Genomic DNA, 16,297 nt, shown 5'->3' on the forward strand with positions numbered 1-16,297 from the left:
TAGTGCAAGAGAACAAACAATCATACTTCATTTTATTAGAAATAAAATCAACTCCACTATTTGTTGAACAATATGAATTTTGATAAATATTTATTATTGATTACTCGATCGCAATTTTAACTTTTTTTAGTAAGGATATTTTGATATTTTTGTATTTGTGCCATGTTACTTTAATTTCTATCATTTATAGATGAGGGTGAGATAGTTATTCTTATAACTTGTAATTCTGTAATCATAATAAAAATCGTAGTGATTGTGAACATAATCCTAATTTATGGTGAATCAAGTAAATCTCTGTCTTCACATGTGTCTCATTTATCATTTATTATTATTATTTTTATTTATGTTTCATGTCTCCCACTACAGGAAATGTAGGTTTTAACGGCATTTATTTAATGGCGTTTTTCTGAACGTCACTGTTTTATAATATTTAACGGCGTTTTGCAAACGTCGCCTTTTGTTAAATGAAAACGGCACCGTTTTAATGATAGGAGGCGTTCAAAAGCGCCTTCAAATCTCTAAACCCTATCTCCCTAAATGGGCCGGCCGCTGACTCACTCTTCTACACCCTCTTCCTAAGCTCTCACTCACTCAACCCTCTCCTGATCTGTGGACGGCTCGCTCTCTCTCTCAAATACTTCCAATAGCAGTGATTCATCTCAGAATATCAATCGATCGATATCTCAACGGATCGCTCTCTCTCAAGCTCTCTCTCAACGGATCGATCGATCGAATCTCGGTGATTCATCTCAGAATGACATCTCAGCGATTTCGATTTTGATTTCAAAGCGCGCTCTCTCTCGATTTCGAAGGTCTCTCTCTCGATTGCGAAGGTCTATCTGTTATGCGGAGATCAAGGCATTGAGAGAAGGCAGAAAGGTTCGGATCTACCCCTTCTCTCTCTTTATATGACTATCGTAAATCTGATTCGGTGATTCTATTTTGTTTGTGTTGGTTCAGTGATTCTATATATATATATACATATATGTATGTATATATATATATATATTATAACTCTCTTCTGTTTTGTTGATTTGGTTGTTGCCAAGTTTTGATTCTGCAATGCGATAGTATTGCTCTGTTTCAGTGATTGATAATCTAACAGAGCTTGTTTTGCTAACAGAGCTTGATTAAGATAGCCAAGATTCCTCAACCCTAGGCCTCTCCAAGGAAGAGGTAAACAAATCTTATTTCAATTCTGCCAACAAAAACCTTTACTACCATACGAACCGCAAAAAACCTTCTGGATAATTGAAGATAACTTGTCTAAAACATACTTAGGAATCTTAAAAAAAGAGAAAAAGCAAATGGGAATAGACTGAGGAACATATCGAGCCAGAGTACACTGGCCTGCCATATTAAGAAGACCACATTTCCAGTGCTGAAACGTTTTATGAATTTTTTTGATCAAGGCCCTAAATACCTCAAATTTTTTAGTGGTATTGAAATCCAAATTTGCCCCCAAGTAGAGGCTAGGCTTACTCACACGATGAATATTTATTGGGCTTAGCTAGATTTTTCCATATTCCAAGCCTTGCTTATATAGTTAAATTACCCTTCACCTAGATACGAGTGCATTGAGTTTTTCAGTGCATTCAAAAAGAAGCGACAAATTTACTCAATAAAGCTGAAAAAATAGCTTTTAAAGCGTGTTTAGCAAGAATTTAAAGGACCAAAAAGACAACAATATATTGGCTTCTCATTTGGTAGATGATTTATTAGTTTTGGGACTACATTCTGATGAATAAATTAGGTTGGGAAACAATACTCATTTGCATCCACTGACGTTTCTGCAATTTTTGTTAGTTTCCTGTCTAAGAAAGTTTCAAGCAGACTTGATATCTTTCTCAGCGTTGTAGCTAAGTTTAAGTTGATTCAAATTCGAAATTTTTGTGTCCTGAATTGTCATTATCTTAATGCTAATCTGCAATCGGCCATTAACGTACCTGCATTGGTGTCCTATAATCAATCTGAGGCCACGATACACGAGGGTTGTGTTGATTCAGATATTAATGTCAGGGTAAGAAGTTAAAAGCCATTGTTCCTGGTGGGTATTTATTTGAAATTTTAGAAGTATTTTGACTGTAAACAATCTAGCCTTGTCTATCTGTCTGTCCTACGTATGGAATTTTCAGGCTGCATTACTTATAATATATCTCCTATACATATCATCTCCTGTTCTTTTATATTGCTTTCTCTAAGAATTTCTTTCTAATCTACTTCCATTTCATACATGAACTATAGGTATTTTATTGTCAAAAGTTGCAATCGTGAAAATTTGGAATTATCGGTAGAACAAGGAGAAAAGCACCACATCAGACACAAAGGTGCTGCTTTCCATTAGCAAGCCATTGCTGCTTCGACCTCTGGGCCCAATATAATTCTTGTTTATTCAGCAAATCATCCAACTTACCCCTTAATTCCCAATCATATTTGACATCACCTTTCTTGAAGGAGAAAAGCAATCTCTTCACCAAGACTAAGGTAATTATGGACTCTTTCAGTTGATGTCAGTGCAATTTAGTGTAAATTTAGTAACTTCAGCCTTTCATTACATCTTTGCAGAGTGAAAATTGCTTAATAAATCCAATTAAATTTATGTGTGTGTTTTAAAAGCGAGGACCGTTGATCTCCATTGAGTATGAAATATCATCTAATTGGTTGGTAACTATGTCAAGTTGCAGAATAGAATTAGCTTCATTAATTTGTTTGTCTATTTTCTTCATGGTTGAGTTAATGAATATTTTTTTCTCACTCATACTTCTGTGTTTTGTTTAATTTTCTTAATTGTTGTTGCTTATTATGAAAAGATTATTTTTAATAGGCCCGTAAGGACGCCACCCTAGTGGTTGCAAATCTGCAGAGACAGCAGGTTTATTCACATATTTTTAGTGTTTTATTTTATTTTATTTATTTTACCTTAACTTTGTAACACACATGCTGTTACAACTATTCGGAAAACATTGGCAGAAATTGATGAGCAAGCGGAGCTTCTACCTGATGGAACCCTTCTCGTGTACGTAGCTTTGTGGCTTAAAATATTTCATTTTTTTTGTTTTTTTTTTTTTTTTTGTTTTGGGTTCTAAATTTGTTGGATTACAATGTGATGTTTTTATTTGTAAGTTATTACTTTAACCAGTTGAAAGCCTTTGCTCCTGCAGTGGTGGTCAAGCAATTGCAGTCATCTATTTCAGAGCTGGGTATGCACCAACTGATTATCCCTCAGAATCAGTGAGTAGATTCACTTTTGCAGAATCAAGTTTTTTGTCATAAAACTAAAGCATCAGCATAACAAAAGTTTAATCTACAAACAGAATGAGTACTGCATTCTTCCGAAGCTACCAGCCAAATTACTTTCGAACTTTGCATTGATCGATATCTGGATAAATTAACAATTCCATGAACTGGAGTGATGTGATGATAAGTTTCTACCAGTTGTTGTCTCTCCCTAGGAAATAATAGCAAGCTCAGGCTCATTTGTTGAAGAGGCTAATGCTGCTGATCTAATACAGCGCAGACAGCATTCTGAGTTTCAGTGTAAGTACTCCAAACTGTTGGTGTCATTTTTGTTTTCTATTCTTTGTTTTCATTTTTCAAAAAACACAGAAAACTTGTTAGGTAAAGTGTTTCCAGAAAAAAAGTTCTGAAAGCAACCCAGTTTTAGGAAAGCACCAAATAGTTGTTTTCAAATTTTAGAAAAATTTTGGAAGTGATGGATGACTTTGAACTTTTCATTGCTTTTGTTTCTGAAAACATGAAAAATGAAAATGATACCAAATAGTTATGTACATTTAACATTGACGGTGTCTATTGAATTAACATATTTTCTTTGACAGCAAGTGTGAAGGGGACCCGTTTTACAGCTATAAAGGTAAATCCCGCCATCATGCTTAATGAAATTGATCTTAATGTAATGCATATTTAGACCTGATTTTACAGATTTAAAACCTACAATGCTTCATTGATTCTTGATGTGCCGATTTCAGGCAAACCCAGATCTTGTTCCATCCTTATTGACTTTGGCGATGAATGATGCTATGACTTATGATAAGGTGAGAAAGAGTTTTACTTGTTGACAGTTTGAGATGAAAGTAGAAATTTATATTATTCCTAAACATTACATATCAAGAAAGCTCATATGATTCTAATTGAGTTTTGCAGGCCACAAAATCTGGTGGCCCAAATGGATCTGTACGTTTCAGGTACTTCTAACATATAGCATTACCACGCATAAGTATGTAGTATTAAAGAATAAAGTAAAAGAATGAAATTCTGCATTCTATCAAAAATTAGGATTGGTATTTCATGTACAGTGAAGATTTTCACCAAACCAAAGATGATTCATCTATTATGTTTTGTTCCCGCTTATTTTTTAGGGATTTTAATGCCAATTCACAAAATGACCCTATTATTTCAGTGTCGATGATAAGCAGATGTATTAAATGTGGTAAAAAAAGGTTATGGAATATGAAAATTATGTTAAATTGTCAAAATTGTATTGAGGTTTTGGATCCTGGATTTAGTTGGTTTAGGCATCAGAGTTTCCTTTTATTTGCGTCTTTTGGCTGAACTGTTTTCACTCCTTGCTTCTTATTTTTTCGGTTAGAAGTTTTTAAGTCAATGCTGAAATGTTACCTTGATGTTTTTTTTATTATTTTTTTCTTGTCAATTATATTTTCTTGCTTGAAGCTCAGAGATTAGCAGACCAGAGAATAAGGGGCTCTCCGCCGCAATGAATTTATTAGAGGAAGCAAAGAAGGAAATAGATTCATATTCCAAGGGTGGTCCTATTTCATTTGCTGATCTCATCCAATTTGCAGGTTGCATGTCATACTTATCACCAAGTTTGTCCTGTACACTACCTACATGGCCATTAACTTGCTCTGATACTCTGGAATCAGTCATCGTATTTATGTGGAGTGTACTCTATAAATCATTTGTTTTTACCAATATGTTCATCATCAAATTTATGGTAGATGAATAGACTATAGTGTGTGCACAATTGCACATGGAGTCTCTGTGTATTTATGTGGAGTCTCTGTGTATACACATTTCATATGTGGTATCCATTATGCTTTACCTCGCTTAACTCAAATTATCAAATTTGCTACGAACACAGAAACTGGTCAAAGAATTTACATGATTTGTTAATGAGATCCACTTTTGAAAAACTATATTCGGCCATATATATTTTGTGTCCAATTTTGTGATCAGTTATTTCAAAATTATTAGGGGACGTGGATGTAATGGATACAATTGCTTTTTGTAACTACAGTGGGGCTTGTTTGACAAGCAATTTGGGAGGTCAGATGCTCAAGAGCCAGGTCCAGAAGGGAGGGTTCCCCTGTGGGTGAAAGCAAAGTGTTCAGGAAATGAAAGATAAGTTCTCGGCCATAGGCTTTGGTCCCCGCCAGGTATTTCAATTATCATGACATCAACTGGCAGAAACTTATCATCACATCACTCCAGCTCATGGAATTGTTAATTTATCCAGTTATCGATCTATGAAGAAATACACTCATTTAAATTCTCATCCTCTTCTTTTACACTCTTTATTTATGTGTTTTTCCTTTCCATTTATTTGGTAAGTAAGCATTTCGTTGATGCTAAATCTGGATTTTCCTATAACACTTGAATATTATCATTGGAGTCACTTAGCTCTATTGTTACATGATATATCTAAGGCTTTCATATGTGTTGTCTTTATGTAGTCAATAAGTGTTGAACAGGAAAAATGGGTTTAGGCGGCAATATGGTTTACTAGGTATAAAAGTGGGGTTCTTGGATCAAAGTCGATCAACATGGTTGAAACCAGATGATATTCTGTATTTATTATGTTTTTCTGCTTTGTTACCGTTCATGTTTGATTCAAATTCATGATCACGTAATTCATTCTCATATTCAATGATAAGCTTGGGACAGGTGGATGTGCCTGTTTATGCAGCAGGAACTGGTGTTAAACCTGCAGAAATAGCTAGGCAAGGTCTAGAAGAGGCCAGAAGGAAGAATATGGATGTGGTCATAGTGGACACAGCTGGAAGACTTCAGGTTATATCAGCTATCTATTTGGGGCTACTTTTAATAAGATCTGTTTTTTTAATAAAATAATAATAATTATTATATATGTACTTTTCAACCTTATTTTAACTGATCTATCTTCTTTTTTATATGTGCATGTGTTTGACCCTGAAATGCTGCACCAGTTTTACCACCCTAAGGGATATGAGTTAACCATTGGGGTGGAAAGTTTTGTCGTCTTCTTCTTCGAGGATTGTTTTCATGTCAACTTTTTCCCCTTACAAACACACATTAATGTGTACTAATTGGACGTTATTTTTTTTTACTGTTTTCATGTCAACTGAGAGAATTAAATAATCAATGATATCTTCTAGGATAATGTAAAGCTCCTCACTCATTTGTATTTATTTCTTTTGAAGGTTTGGTAGAGGGAACTAGAAGCTCATCTTAAATTCAGATCGTGACATATTTGAAGAGAGAACCGAGGTGAGAATTTTTTATGGTTGTGCCTTTTTTCTGCTTTAATATTATTTTTCTTTATGTTAACATAAGGGCTTCTTTTGTTTAGGTTGATTTGAAGGACAAGTGGAGAAATATGATACATTACTAACTCTTAAAAACAGAAGATGGTCTGCAGTTTGTATTATAGTTGAGGTATGCCCCCCCCCCCGACCCGACAAGTTCATTGGAGAGAGGTTGTTAAAATACAAGGGGTTGGCTATAAACTCTTTACTTATCTAAAATATGGCTTTAGAAACTTTTGTATTGAATAGTTGCTATCATATTTTGTAGATGTAGTTAATGTTCTAACAAGCTAAGGTTTGTAAGGTAACCGAAAGGACGGTTCTTGCATGTTGATTGATTCTTCATAGTTTTCTACTCTACTTGATGGGTCTTCAAAAAGGAAAAAGAAAATATTGATTGCTTGAATACAATGTTGGTGCATCAGATTTCTTCTTCTTCTTCTTCTACTATTATTATTTATTTATAATTTTTTTTTTGAACTTTATACCAAATGTGTTATGTGATGGATAGATGAGAGTGTAATCATGTTACTAATCGGTATAATAACATGTCAAGAGCCTCATTATTTTATTTTTAATTTTGTTTTCAAACTTAGTTTATTTATTATTTTAATAAACATCAATTATTAGTTCTTAATAATTGTTTATGACAGGTATTTTTTCAACCATATAAAATTAGCACAACGTTAAAAATAAAAAAAATGAAAATAAAGGCTATGGCGGCGTTTTTTGAACGTCACTATATCCCACCCCAACGGTTAGATTTTTAAAATGTATAAATGTCTTTAACGGCGTTTTCAAAACGTCGCTAAATGTCATAGTGACGTCACAGTACAATTAGGTAGGACTTTTGGCGGCGTTTTTAAAAACGCCGCCTATAACAATATAACGACGTTTTTCAAACGCCATAAAGCTATAGCGACGGCCGCGTCGTCGGCGTTTGGTACTAAACGTCACAAAAAGAATTAGCAACGTTTTTAATACTTATAGCGGCGTTTTTAAAACGCCGCTAAAAGTCGATTTTCCAGCAGTGTCCCCAATCATAATTAGATGTATTAATTCCTAATACTATTTTCTCTTGCTTTAATCATGACATTTGGATGAAACTTTAGGTAGTGCATAAAACCCTAGAGGTAGGTTGATTTCATAACCCAGAGGTGGTGCATATGTTCATTTCTTCCTGTTATATTTTATCAGAAATAATCCTCAAAATTAATACACCCTAAAAATCTCATTTCAGTTCATTATTTGTGTAAAGCTTATTTAAGACGACTTGTCCAACTTAAAAAAAAAGGAAAAGACATATATACTTATAAGAAGTTGAATATCTTGATGTTGAAGATCCTACCATATAGGATCGTTTGTCTCTAGCTTGCCGACAAAATATGTTGTGTAGAAGAGAGATAAAAAGCTATCATTTTCCCTGATTCTCTAAAGAGTAGTACTATATAAATTGAAAAAATATACAAAAAAAAATAAAATAATAAACAATGTTGTGACAAGTTTTAATTTTATTCCTTCACTTTAAAGTAAAAATTTATTGAGATTACTAACATTTTTCAAAATGTCATTGTAGAGAGGTGATTTTTGAATACTCTGTTAATCCAAATAAATCCATAAAAGATCTTTCAATCATTATCTGAAACAGAAGAAAAACTCCAATCAGTGGTGCCGGAATTAGCACTCTTACGAGCGAATTAATTTCTTTCGAAAGAAGTATATTTTCTTTCTTAGAGTACAAGTTTTTCGAACATACATCTCTCTTCAACCTCTTATTTATTTTATAGAGTCATTCTCCCTGATATCTCCTCATGTAGCTATAACAACCCCGACCCATGATTAACGTTAATTCATATTTAAGTGTGCCTAAAAAGTAATTAAGAAAAAATCCTAAGTTAATTACTTGTGCATTGCATTGTTTGTGTTTATATTTGTTAAACGTAGAAAGATCTGTTCATGTTTCCATTTTGGTTTGTGAATTGAAGGCCTTATCGACATTCAATTCAGAAATTAACTTCATATATGTGTTATTCGGAATTTATAGAAATTTGTAGTAGATTTAATTGAAATTCGATTCGGAACGATTTAAATAGATTAATTTGATGCCCATGTGATTAGCCTTAATTAGCTATCATTAGGCAAGCCTATATAAGGCACCTTTTTGCCTCCACTCATCCCTTTTTCCTTCATTCAACACACTCTTGATCCTATACACACACACAACTGTGAGAGAGGGAGGAGAGGAAACTTGAGCTCAATTCAAGAAGGAAAAGAGAGATTTGCTAAAAGTGATCAAGAATTGGGAGGGATTGGTGATAGTTTGTTGAGCCTAGCTAGAATCTAAGGGAATTGTGGACTCTAGGTAAGGGATTAAACTCTTAGTTGTGTAATTGAGTTAGATTTTACAAGGATTCAAGTGAATTAGATGAATTCATGTAAGGATTGAGCTAGAATTGAAGAAAATTAAGTCATTCCATATATGCATGCATATTTATTGCATTTTGAAGTTGTTTTCAAAGATTTTTTCCATGCATATTGTAATTCTAGCATAAGTTGAAAAATTCATAACATTTCTCATCAATGGATCACATTTGATCATGTTTTAGAAGCCATAAACTCAAATGAATACAAGCATGTCATGTTCATACCATGTTTTTACATTTCAAGTTGAATTGTTACATGTTTGACATACTTTTGGGCCTTAATTTTATGAAATGATCTTTAAATCATAATATTCTACAAGTTCCTAGATGTTCTCTAGAATTTTGGCCTAAGAAGATGAGTTTTAGGGTGTAGAATTCGAGCTTGGAGTTAGGGAGTGCAATCTAGAAATTCCAGATTTTGCACTTCCGCTCAAGCGCCGGATTCTACGCTCGAGCGACGACCTCGTAATCTTGCACTTCCGCTCAAGCGACCAGAAGTCAGCTTGAGCGTGAAATGCATGCTCCCAGAAGTTCATGTGTTTTTATAGATTGCTCGAGCGACGAAAGTCATGCTCAAGCAAAGGTCTGAGTCTCACGCTCGAGCGGGGATCGAGCGTCCGTCGAGTGTGAAAATCAAGCAACTAGTACTTTTTCAAAGTTTGTTGACCGCTCGAGCGAAGGAAGTTGCGCTCGAGCGAATCCTCACATTTTGCATGTACGCTCGAGCGAGGAAAGCCACGCTCAAATGTAGACCCTGTTTCCAGCAAGTTTTGAAAAATATTTTCAAGTATAATTTTTTCATCCTTATTCCATCCTAGGCATTCTTAGACCAAGATCAAGACACTATGATGAGGATAAAGGCTAGAAACATACTAAGAACAAATGAAATAAGTTATGTACAATTCAAGCGTGTGTTCCAATGTATGTATCTATCATGTTATGTAGGTCATGTACCTTAAGTTAAGTGAATTGCCTACTCTACTCATCTATTTGGAGCCACCGGTTATCTGTGAGTAATAACTCTGTAAAGTTATGTTTAACTTTAATTATTTTCTGATGATATGAAATAATCAATTTTCTGAAATGTTATGTTTTGAATGAATGAATGGTTGTCTAACTTTCGAAAGTGTATTCGTGGCATCCTTAGCATCATATGATATGCGTTCCTTTTATGGGTCATCGGAATGCCTTTATGGCCGTCCCTTCATGGGTCATCGGAAACGTCTCTATGCACATGTGTCATTAGAATGCCTTCAAGGCCGTCCCTTCATGGGTCATCGGATTTGTTAGCGCTAATGGATGTACCACATATGATTATATGCAAAATCTAAATATGAACATGTATATGAATCTGTTTCTGATTTGGAATCTGATTATACATAAGACTCTGTTTCTGATAAGAATCTGTCTCTGATATAAACTTTGATTTCTGACTCTGTAATGGACATCATTCATTAAAAATTTTTACTTGGTTATTATTCACTAGGCTCCTGCTCACTATTTATATTATGTATGTAGGTGATCAGGCACGTGACCAGGTTCAAAGTTGATGGCCTGGAATTCTATTTTGTCAGCCACCCTTTGCGCCTCCCGAGGAGGTTCCGAATCATGTCAAGTCCCGTGGCCATATTTGTTTTGTATTTTAGAATCTGGTCATTTTGTTTTAACTATGGACAAGTCCTACTTGTATGTATAGTGTATGAAGTAACGTGTAATTACTATACCTTTGACATCACTCATCAATCTCTAAAAATTTAAAATTATCTGTCCCATGTATGTCTTCATAGCTCAATGGACTTTGTATGTTTATATATTTGCTTCCGCAGCCCCTATTTACATGAAATTCTATTAAGAGGCCTTTGGTAATCTAAGGATTACCAGCTGGTTACGACGCTAAACCTATGGGGGTAGGTTTGGGCCGTGATAGAGTGGTATCAGAGCATGTGTTCTACCACACACACGAGTCGATATGAGCTTAGGGTGTCGTAGTAAAAAGTAGGGCATTCCATCTGCATGTGCAAGTGTGTGTTCATTGAAAGTGAAAATTAAATCTAATTATAACCACAAGATATGGAAACAAATGATCTAAATGATGTGAAATGACTATTTGCCTATATTTATAATGTTTCATTTACCTATAGCAAATGGAAAATACAAGAAGTGATGGAACAACTGAAGCATCCGAAGCCCGAATGAACAGAATGGAACAAATGCTTGCAGCTCTGACCGAGGTAATAACGCAACAACAGAGACAACAATATTTGCCTCCATCACCTCCACCAGTACAAGTTGAGCTGGACAATAATGACATTATTAACTTGACTTAAAATTTTTTAAAGATGAAGCCACTGTAGACGTCCCCGAACGTCCCGGGAGGGAATCCCCCCCCCCCCCCGTGCTGTTCATTTGGGGTCACTACAGTTCAGGACTCAATGTCACGGTCATGTATCTAATCTCGTAGAGTGCAATGCAAGACCGATGAAATCATCAAAGAGTCCAAATCCGGCAAATCATTTTTGAAAACAGATTTTTTTGAAAGAAGTGCCAAATATGGACTGCTTTGCCAGATACAGAGTCGCCACTTAAATATTTTATTTTGAGAAATTTAGGAAACCCTAACTCGTTGCCTAAGGCCACGTGTCCGTCATCACCAAAGTTGCCTTGGCTCGGGAACTTGGGTATGATTGGGGAAGGTCACTTCGTGAGCACCCCCGCTCGCCCGATCAAAGATCGGCCTCTACTAACCATGATATCTAGTTTTGAAAACATTATGCGTTCTTATTCCGGTTATTAGCCTGGATTTACTATGTGATGCGCACAGCATACAAATATAGACTGGATCGCTTGAATTGGAACAAAACATTTCGTGTTTGTTTATTTGAAAATGGTTTGATGGTGCTACCCGCAAGTAGGCTAAAACGTAGATTTGCCACCCTCGGGTGGGCTTAGAAAAAACATGATTTTGCCACTATCTAGTGGGCTTTAAAACTCGCATTTTAATGAATTGTTCCAATTCAAATAACCCAACCTTCACCCACAGGCATTCAGGCAGTTTTATCATATAAGCACATAGCCTCATGGTAAGCATGCTATCATAGCAGTCACTCACACGCATGCAAGGATGCTAAAGCATAAGCACTTACCGAGTACTCTAAGCCAAAACGAAAGCTATGTTAGATATCCATGCATGATCCTAACTATACAGAAATGCCTAATGCAACACATGTAAAATGCAACTAAGATAGGCTTGGCTATTCTAAAGATGGCATGTGAAATGCTACAACTAACAAGTATTCAACTCGGAATTGAAATACAAATGCAGTTAGTATGATGTGCCGAGCCCAGTGCATGCAAGACAGATGAATGATGCAAACATGCAAGCATAAGTATGCTAATTGAAACATGCCATAATTTGACCATCATAAGCAGGAAAATAAAAGGGAGAAAGACGTGGGGTTGGAAGACATACATCACACGCACGCACACTTATTACAATTGTGCCCTCACTCGGAGGGTCTGAAAGAATAATACAGTCCGAATAAATAATTAAATATTACAAAACCCTAATTAATTAACAAATTAACTAGGAAAGCGATAAATCAGCATGCAAGCCTATGGACTGCCTCAGCTCTATTCCGAATGGTGAAATGATGCATGCTTAAATTGCCTGGCGCGGAAATCCATTGCGATGCCCCGATACACCTCTGTTTGCAATTGTTTCTGGAATGTTGTGTAAGGCTTCGGAAAGCTGCTGATTTCTGATTTGCTGCAACAGAGAGCAACAAAGGGGCATGTCAAAGTATTTCACATATGTATTCATGACTACTCTTCAGGGAGTGTAGTCCTCGATCCTCGTGCCACTAAGCACGCATATCGATGCATGATGGCCGAGGAATCGAATTGCACGGCTCAATATGAAATGAATGCACATGAAAACACAACAAGACCTAAACTCCATCATGGGTAATCCGGAGTGTCGGCTACAGGAAATTGAGACACGTTCCGTCACTCGGAGTGCGAAACGTCCCTCGTTTCCCGTGCTTGGGCTAACTCCTATTCCAAACACAATGTAAGTGAGATGGCATACGCAATGCGACTAACATACAACCTAGCATACGCAATGCTATGAATTGAAAAGGCATACACAATGCATAATGGACTTACACCAAAATGAGTGGACCTCAGCCACACTCATATTAGGGGCCATAAGATGAAAATGAGATGACCGAAATGCGTGCACACATGCACGCAAATCGAGGACCGAACCTAAGGCATAAAATACCACTCTACCAAAGCATGGCAAGGATGAAGCATGGCATTCAAACATGTAATTTTTAGCACTGAAACATAATGCTAAATGGTTCCGAATCATGCAAACATGGCACCCGATGCATGGAGTAAGCCCCGAAACTCAAAACTAGGCACATGTATTGACTTGTAGTTATACAAAGCATGCATTATTTGACCATGAAGCACAAAGACAGAGCCAAGGCAGTCCTAAAACATGAAAATTTCTAGTTCAAATCATGACCAAAAGATGCTAGCATGATGGACTAAAATAGCATGCAACTTTGACTAGCAAACATGGTTTACATGGCATGTATATGAAGAAAATGAGAACTCATTAAACCAGCCAAAAACAGTGAATAAAACATGCCAAAATATGCCCAAATAATCACTGAAATGCAGCCAATGCATGTAAAAATTAGGGGCTTCTTTGGAAGGCCATTTAAGGGGTTGTTAAGCACATATAAGATAGACACTTAGCATGACCAAACCAACTCTGGAAATGAGTTATGACAGCCCTAAAACTCACAAAATTGGCCCTAAAATCAGTCTAGGAAACATGCAATGAAAGGCCTCCTCAAAAGGCCTTGAATGGAATTGTTCTACACATGCATTGTAGACATAAAATATGATCAAAAGGGCCTTGGAAAGACCTAAGGAAGACCTTAAAACCCACAAAATTGGACCCAAAAAGTGACTTCAATGCATGAAAAATAGGGTCCCTTTGGAAGGCCTAAAAGATCCCCAAACAAAACAAGGAGAGAGGGGGTCACCCCCCCTCTAATTTTGGCCCTCAAAAATGCATCAAAGCCACTGAAAATTCACTGGATTTCAGTGGCTAAGAGGCCAAACCATGGTCAATGCAAGTGCTCTAATGCATGGCCCTAATCATGAAGGAATGAAGCATGCATAGGGGAAGATGATCCCAAAAAGAGAATAGACCTAAATCAAAAATAAAGATGATATCAAAACAATATTTTTTTTAGTTTAGGTCGAGGTCTAAAATGGCTCACAAATAAGGCTAATGTATCATGCGAAAACAGCCCTAAAAGAGAGATTGAACAAACAGGGCAGCAAAAGGCCTCAAACAGAAAAGAGCCCTTCAACAAAATTGAAGAGGGGCTCAAAACAAGATACTTTACAGTTTATGATAAATCTCGAATATGCTCACAAGTAAGGCTAAAATATGATGCAAAAATAGCCCTAAAAGAGAGATAAAGGGAAAGGGGCAGTAGATGGCCTCAAACAGTAAAGAGCCCTTCAACAAAGTTGAAGAACGGCTCAAAAGAAGGTGCTTCATAGTTTGGCTCGAATCCCAGAAATGCTCAAAAATAGGGCTAATATATCATGCAAAATAAGCCCCAAAAGAGGGATAAAGCACGAAGGGGGAGTAGAAGACTTCAAACAGAGAAAATTCCTTAATCAAACATGAAGATGAACTCAAAATAAGACTTTTTTAGTTCAAGATGAAGCCCAAAAATGTAAGCAAAAGGGGCTAAGATATAGAACAAAATAGTGCAAAAATGAGGAGAATAGGAGCTTACCCTTGTAGCCCAACTTTCCAGCAGCCTTTGGTCCAAGGGAATGAGCTTTCAACCTCTGCAAATGACTTCCAAGGGGCTGGAATGGATGATGGTGGTGTGGTGCTATGGGTTGTAGTGTAAATGGACCAAGGAAGTTAGGGTTTTGGAGCTTGGAATGGTAGCAATGGAGGTAGGAGGTGATGAGTCTTAAGCAAAAGTGTCTAACCTAAGATATAAAGAGGAGGGCCTCTCTTATAGAGAAGAGAGGCCAAAGCTTCCCTTGGAAGCTTGAAAGATCCTCCATACACGTGTATGGAGGATGCCCCAAATGATCTCCAGCTGGCACAGCTGGATTACACTCAAAGAGAGGAAAAGCAATAAGCAGGCCGACCAGTTCAAGTGGTCAACCGGCCACTCCCCCTGGTCGGCCGACCAGGGGTCAAAAGGTTCAAGAACAATTGCTGGTCGGCCTACCCAGAAAGGTGGCCTCCCAGATAAGTAGAACACAGCCTTGTGGAGAAAAACCAGAAAATGTGACCCAGGAGAGAGAAAAGCTAGCTTTTAAGCCAGGTTCAAATGGGTCAAAGTGAATTACTGGTTGGCCTACCCATATTGGTGGCCTCCCAGATGAGTAGATCACCATGGTGGTATGAAAAGCCAGAAAATGTGGCTCAAGAGTGGGAAAAACCAGCTTTCTGTCAGAAAAACCAGCTTTGGGAAAGAGAAAAAGAGAAAATTGGCTTTTCAGGGGAATAGGTGGCTGGCCACCATCCTACCACTTCCCTAACAGTAAAAATAGGGTCTCTACCAAAAAAGGACCAAAACGGATGCAAAACGAAGGTTCGGGGGCCAAAACGCGCGGTCCGAGGCCCCGAAAACAGGCTGTTAGGCACTGGAAGTGGCGCATGACCACGAAGGTGGTCTCCTGGGCCACAGTGTCCCTATAAAGGGAGGAAATAAGGTGTGTGCCAAAAATCGGAGCAAACGAAGTTAGTTAAGCGGTCCCGAACCGAGGCACACAGCCGACGGCTTCGAAAACCGAAAACCGGGCTCCAAACCGAAAAAATGGCTTACGACCACGAAACGTAGCCCACGGCCACTGAGAGATGGTCTATGAGACCTCTCCCTCCCTTCGGGAAGAGAAAAAGGAGAAAACAGGACCTGGTTCGTAAACCAAGGCAAGGCACAAAAAGAGCCCCGAAGTCCGGAGGCAAGGCTCGCAGCCGAGACTCTGAAACCTCAGGTCGAGCACAATATGCAACATCACCGAGCGCTCAACTGGTGACGTCTGAGTCTTAAGGTCGGTCAAAATGGGGTGTCTACAGTTGCCCCTCTTTGACAGAACTCGGAAGTCATACGTGACGAGAGTGAATGTCAAAGCCCAGAGACGACCTATTTTTGACAAAGCCGAAGACTTAGACAAACAGGCAAGATAACACAGATGTGCCCGCAGGCATGCCCGCAAGCAGGGGCAAAATCCAAAATGATATGCACAACGCCGGATGTAACTCATGATCATGCA

At 37.3% G+C, this 16,297-nt stretch overlaps 1 protein-coding gene and 1 long non-coding RNA gene across 2 annotated transcripts; both read left to right on the forward strand.

Annotated features, from left to right (window-relative positions):
* The first annotated feature begins 383 nt into the window (after positions 1-383).
* Positions 384-2,303, forward strand: LOC145813510 (uncharacterized). The gene is made up of 3 exons (XR_014356626.1): positions 384-879; positions 1,124-1,176; positions 2,245-2,303. It is a non-coding gene; the product is annotated as an uncharacterized LOC145813510 (long non-coding RNA).
* A 1,523-nt stretch (positions 2,304-3,826) lies between these two features.
* On the forward strand, positions 3,827-6,977 carry LOC114276275 (thylakoid lumenal 29 kDa protein, chloroplastic-like; the record flags this gene model as incomplete). Its single annotated transcript, XM_082908485.1, has 7 exons — positions 3,827-3,871; positions 3,987-4,052; positions 4,162-4,202; positions 4,690-4,820; positions 5,276-6,048; positions 6,438-6,504; positions 6,587-6,977. Coding segments are annotated over 5 exons (297 nt in total), but the record flags the coding sequence as incomplete, so codon positions are not given.
* Between the last annotated feature and the right edge of the window lie 9,320 nt (positions 6,978-16,297).

This window comes from Camellia sinensis, chromosome 15, assembly GCF_055761805.1.
Source record: "Camellia sinensis isolate YWXY chromosome 15, ASM5576180v1, whole genome shotgun sequence".
Taxonomy (NCBI): domain Eukaryota; kingdom Viridiplantae; phylum Streptophyta; class Magnoliopsida; order Ericales; family Theaceae; genus Camellia; species Camellia sinensis.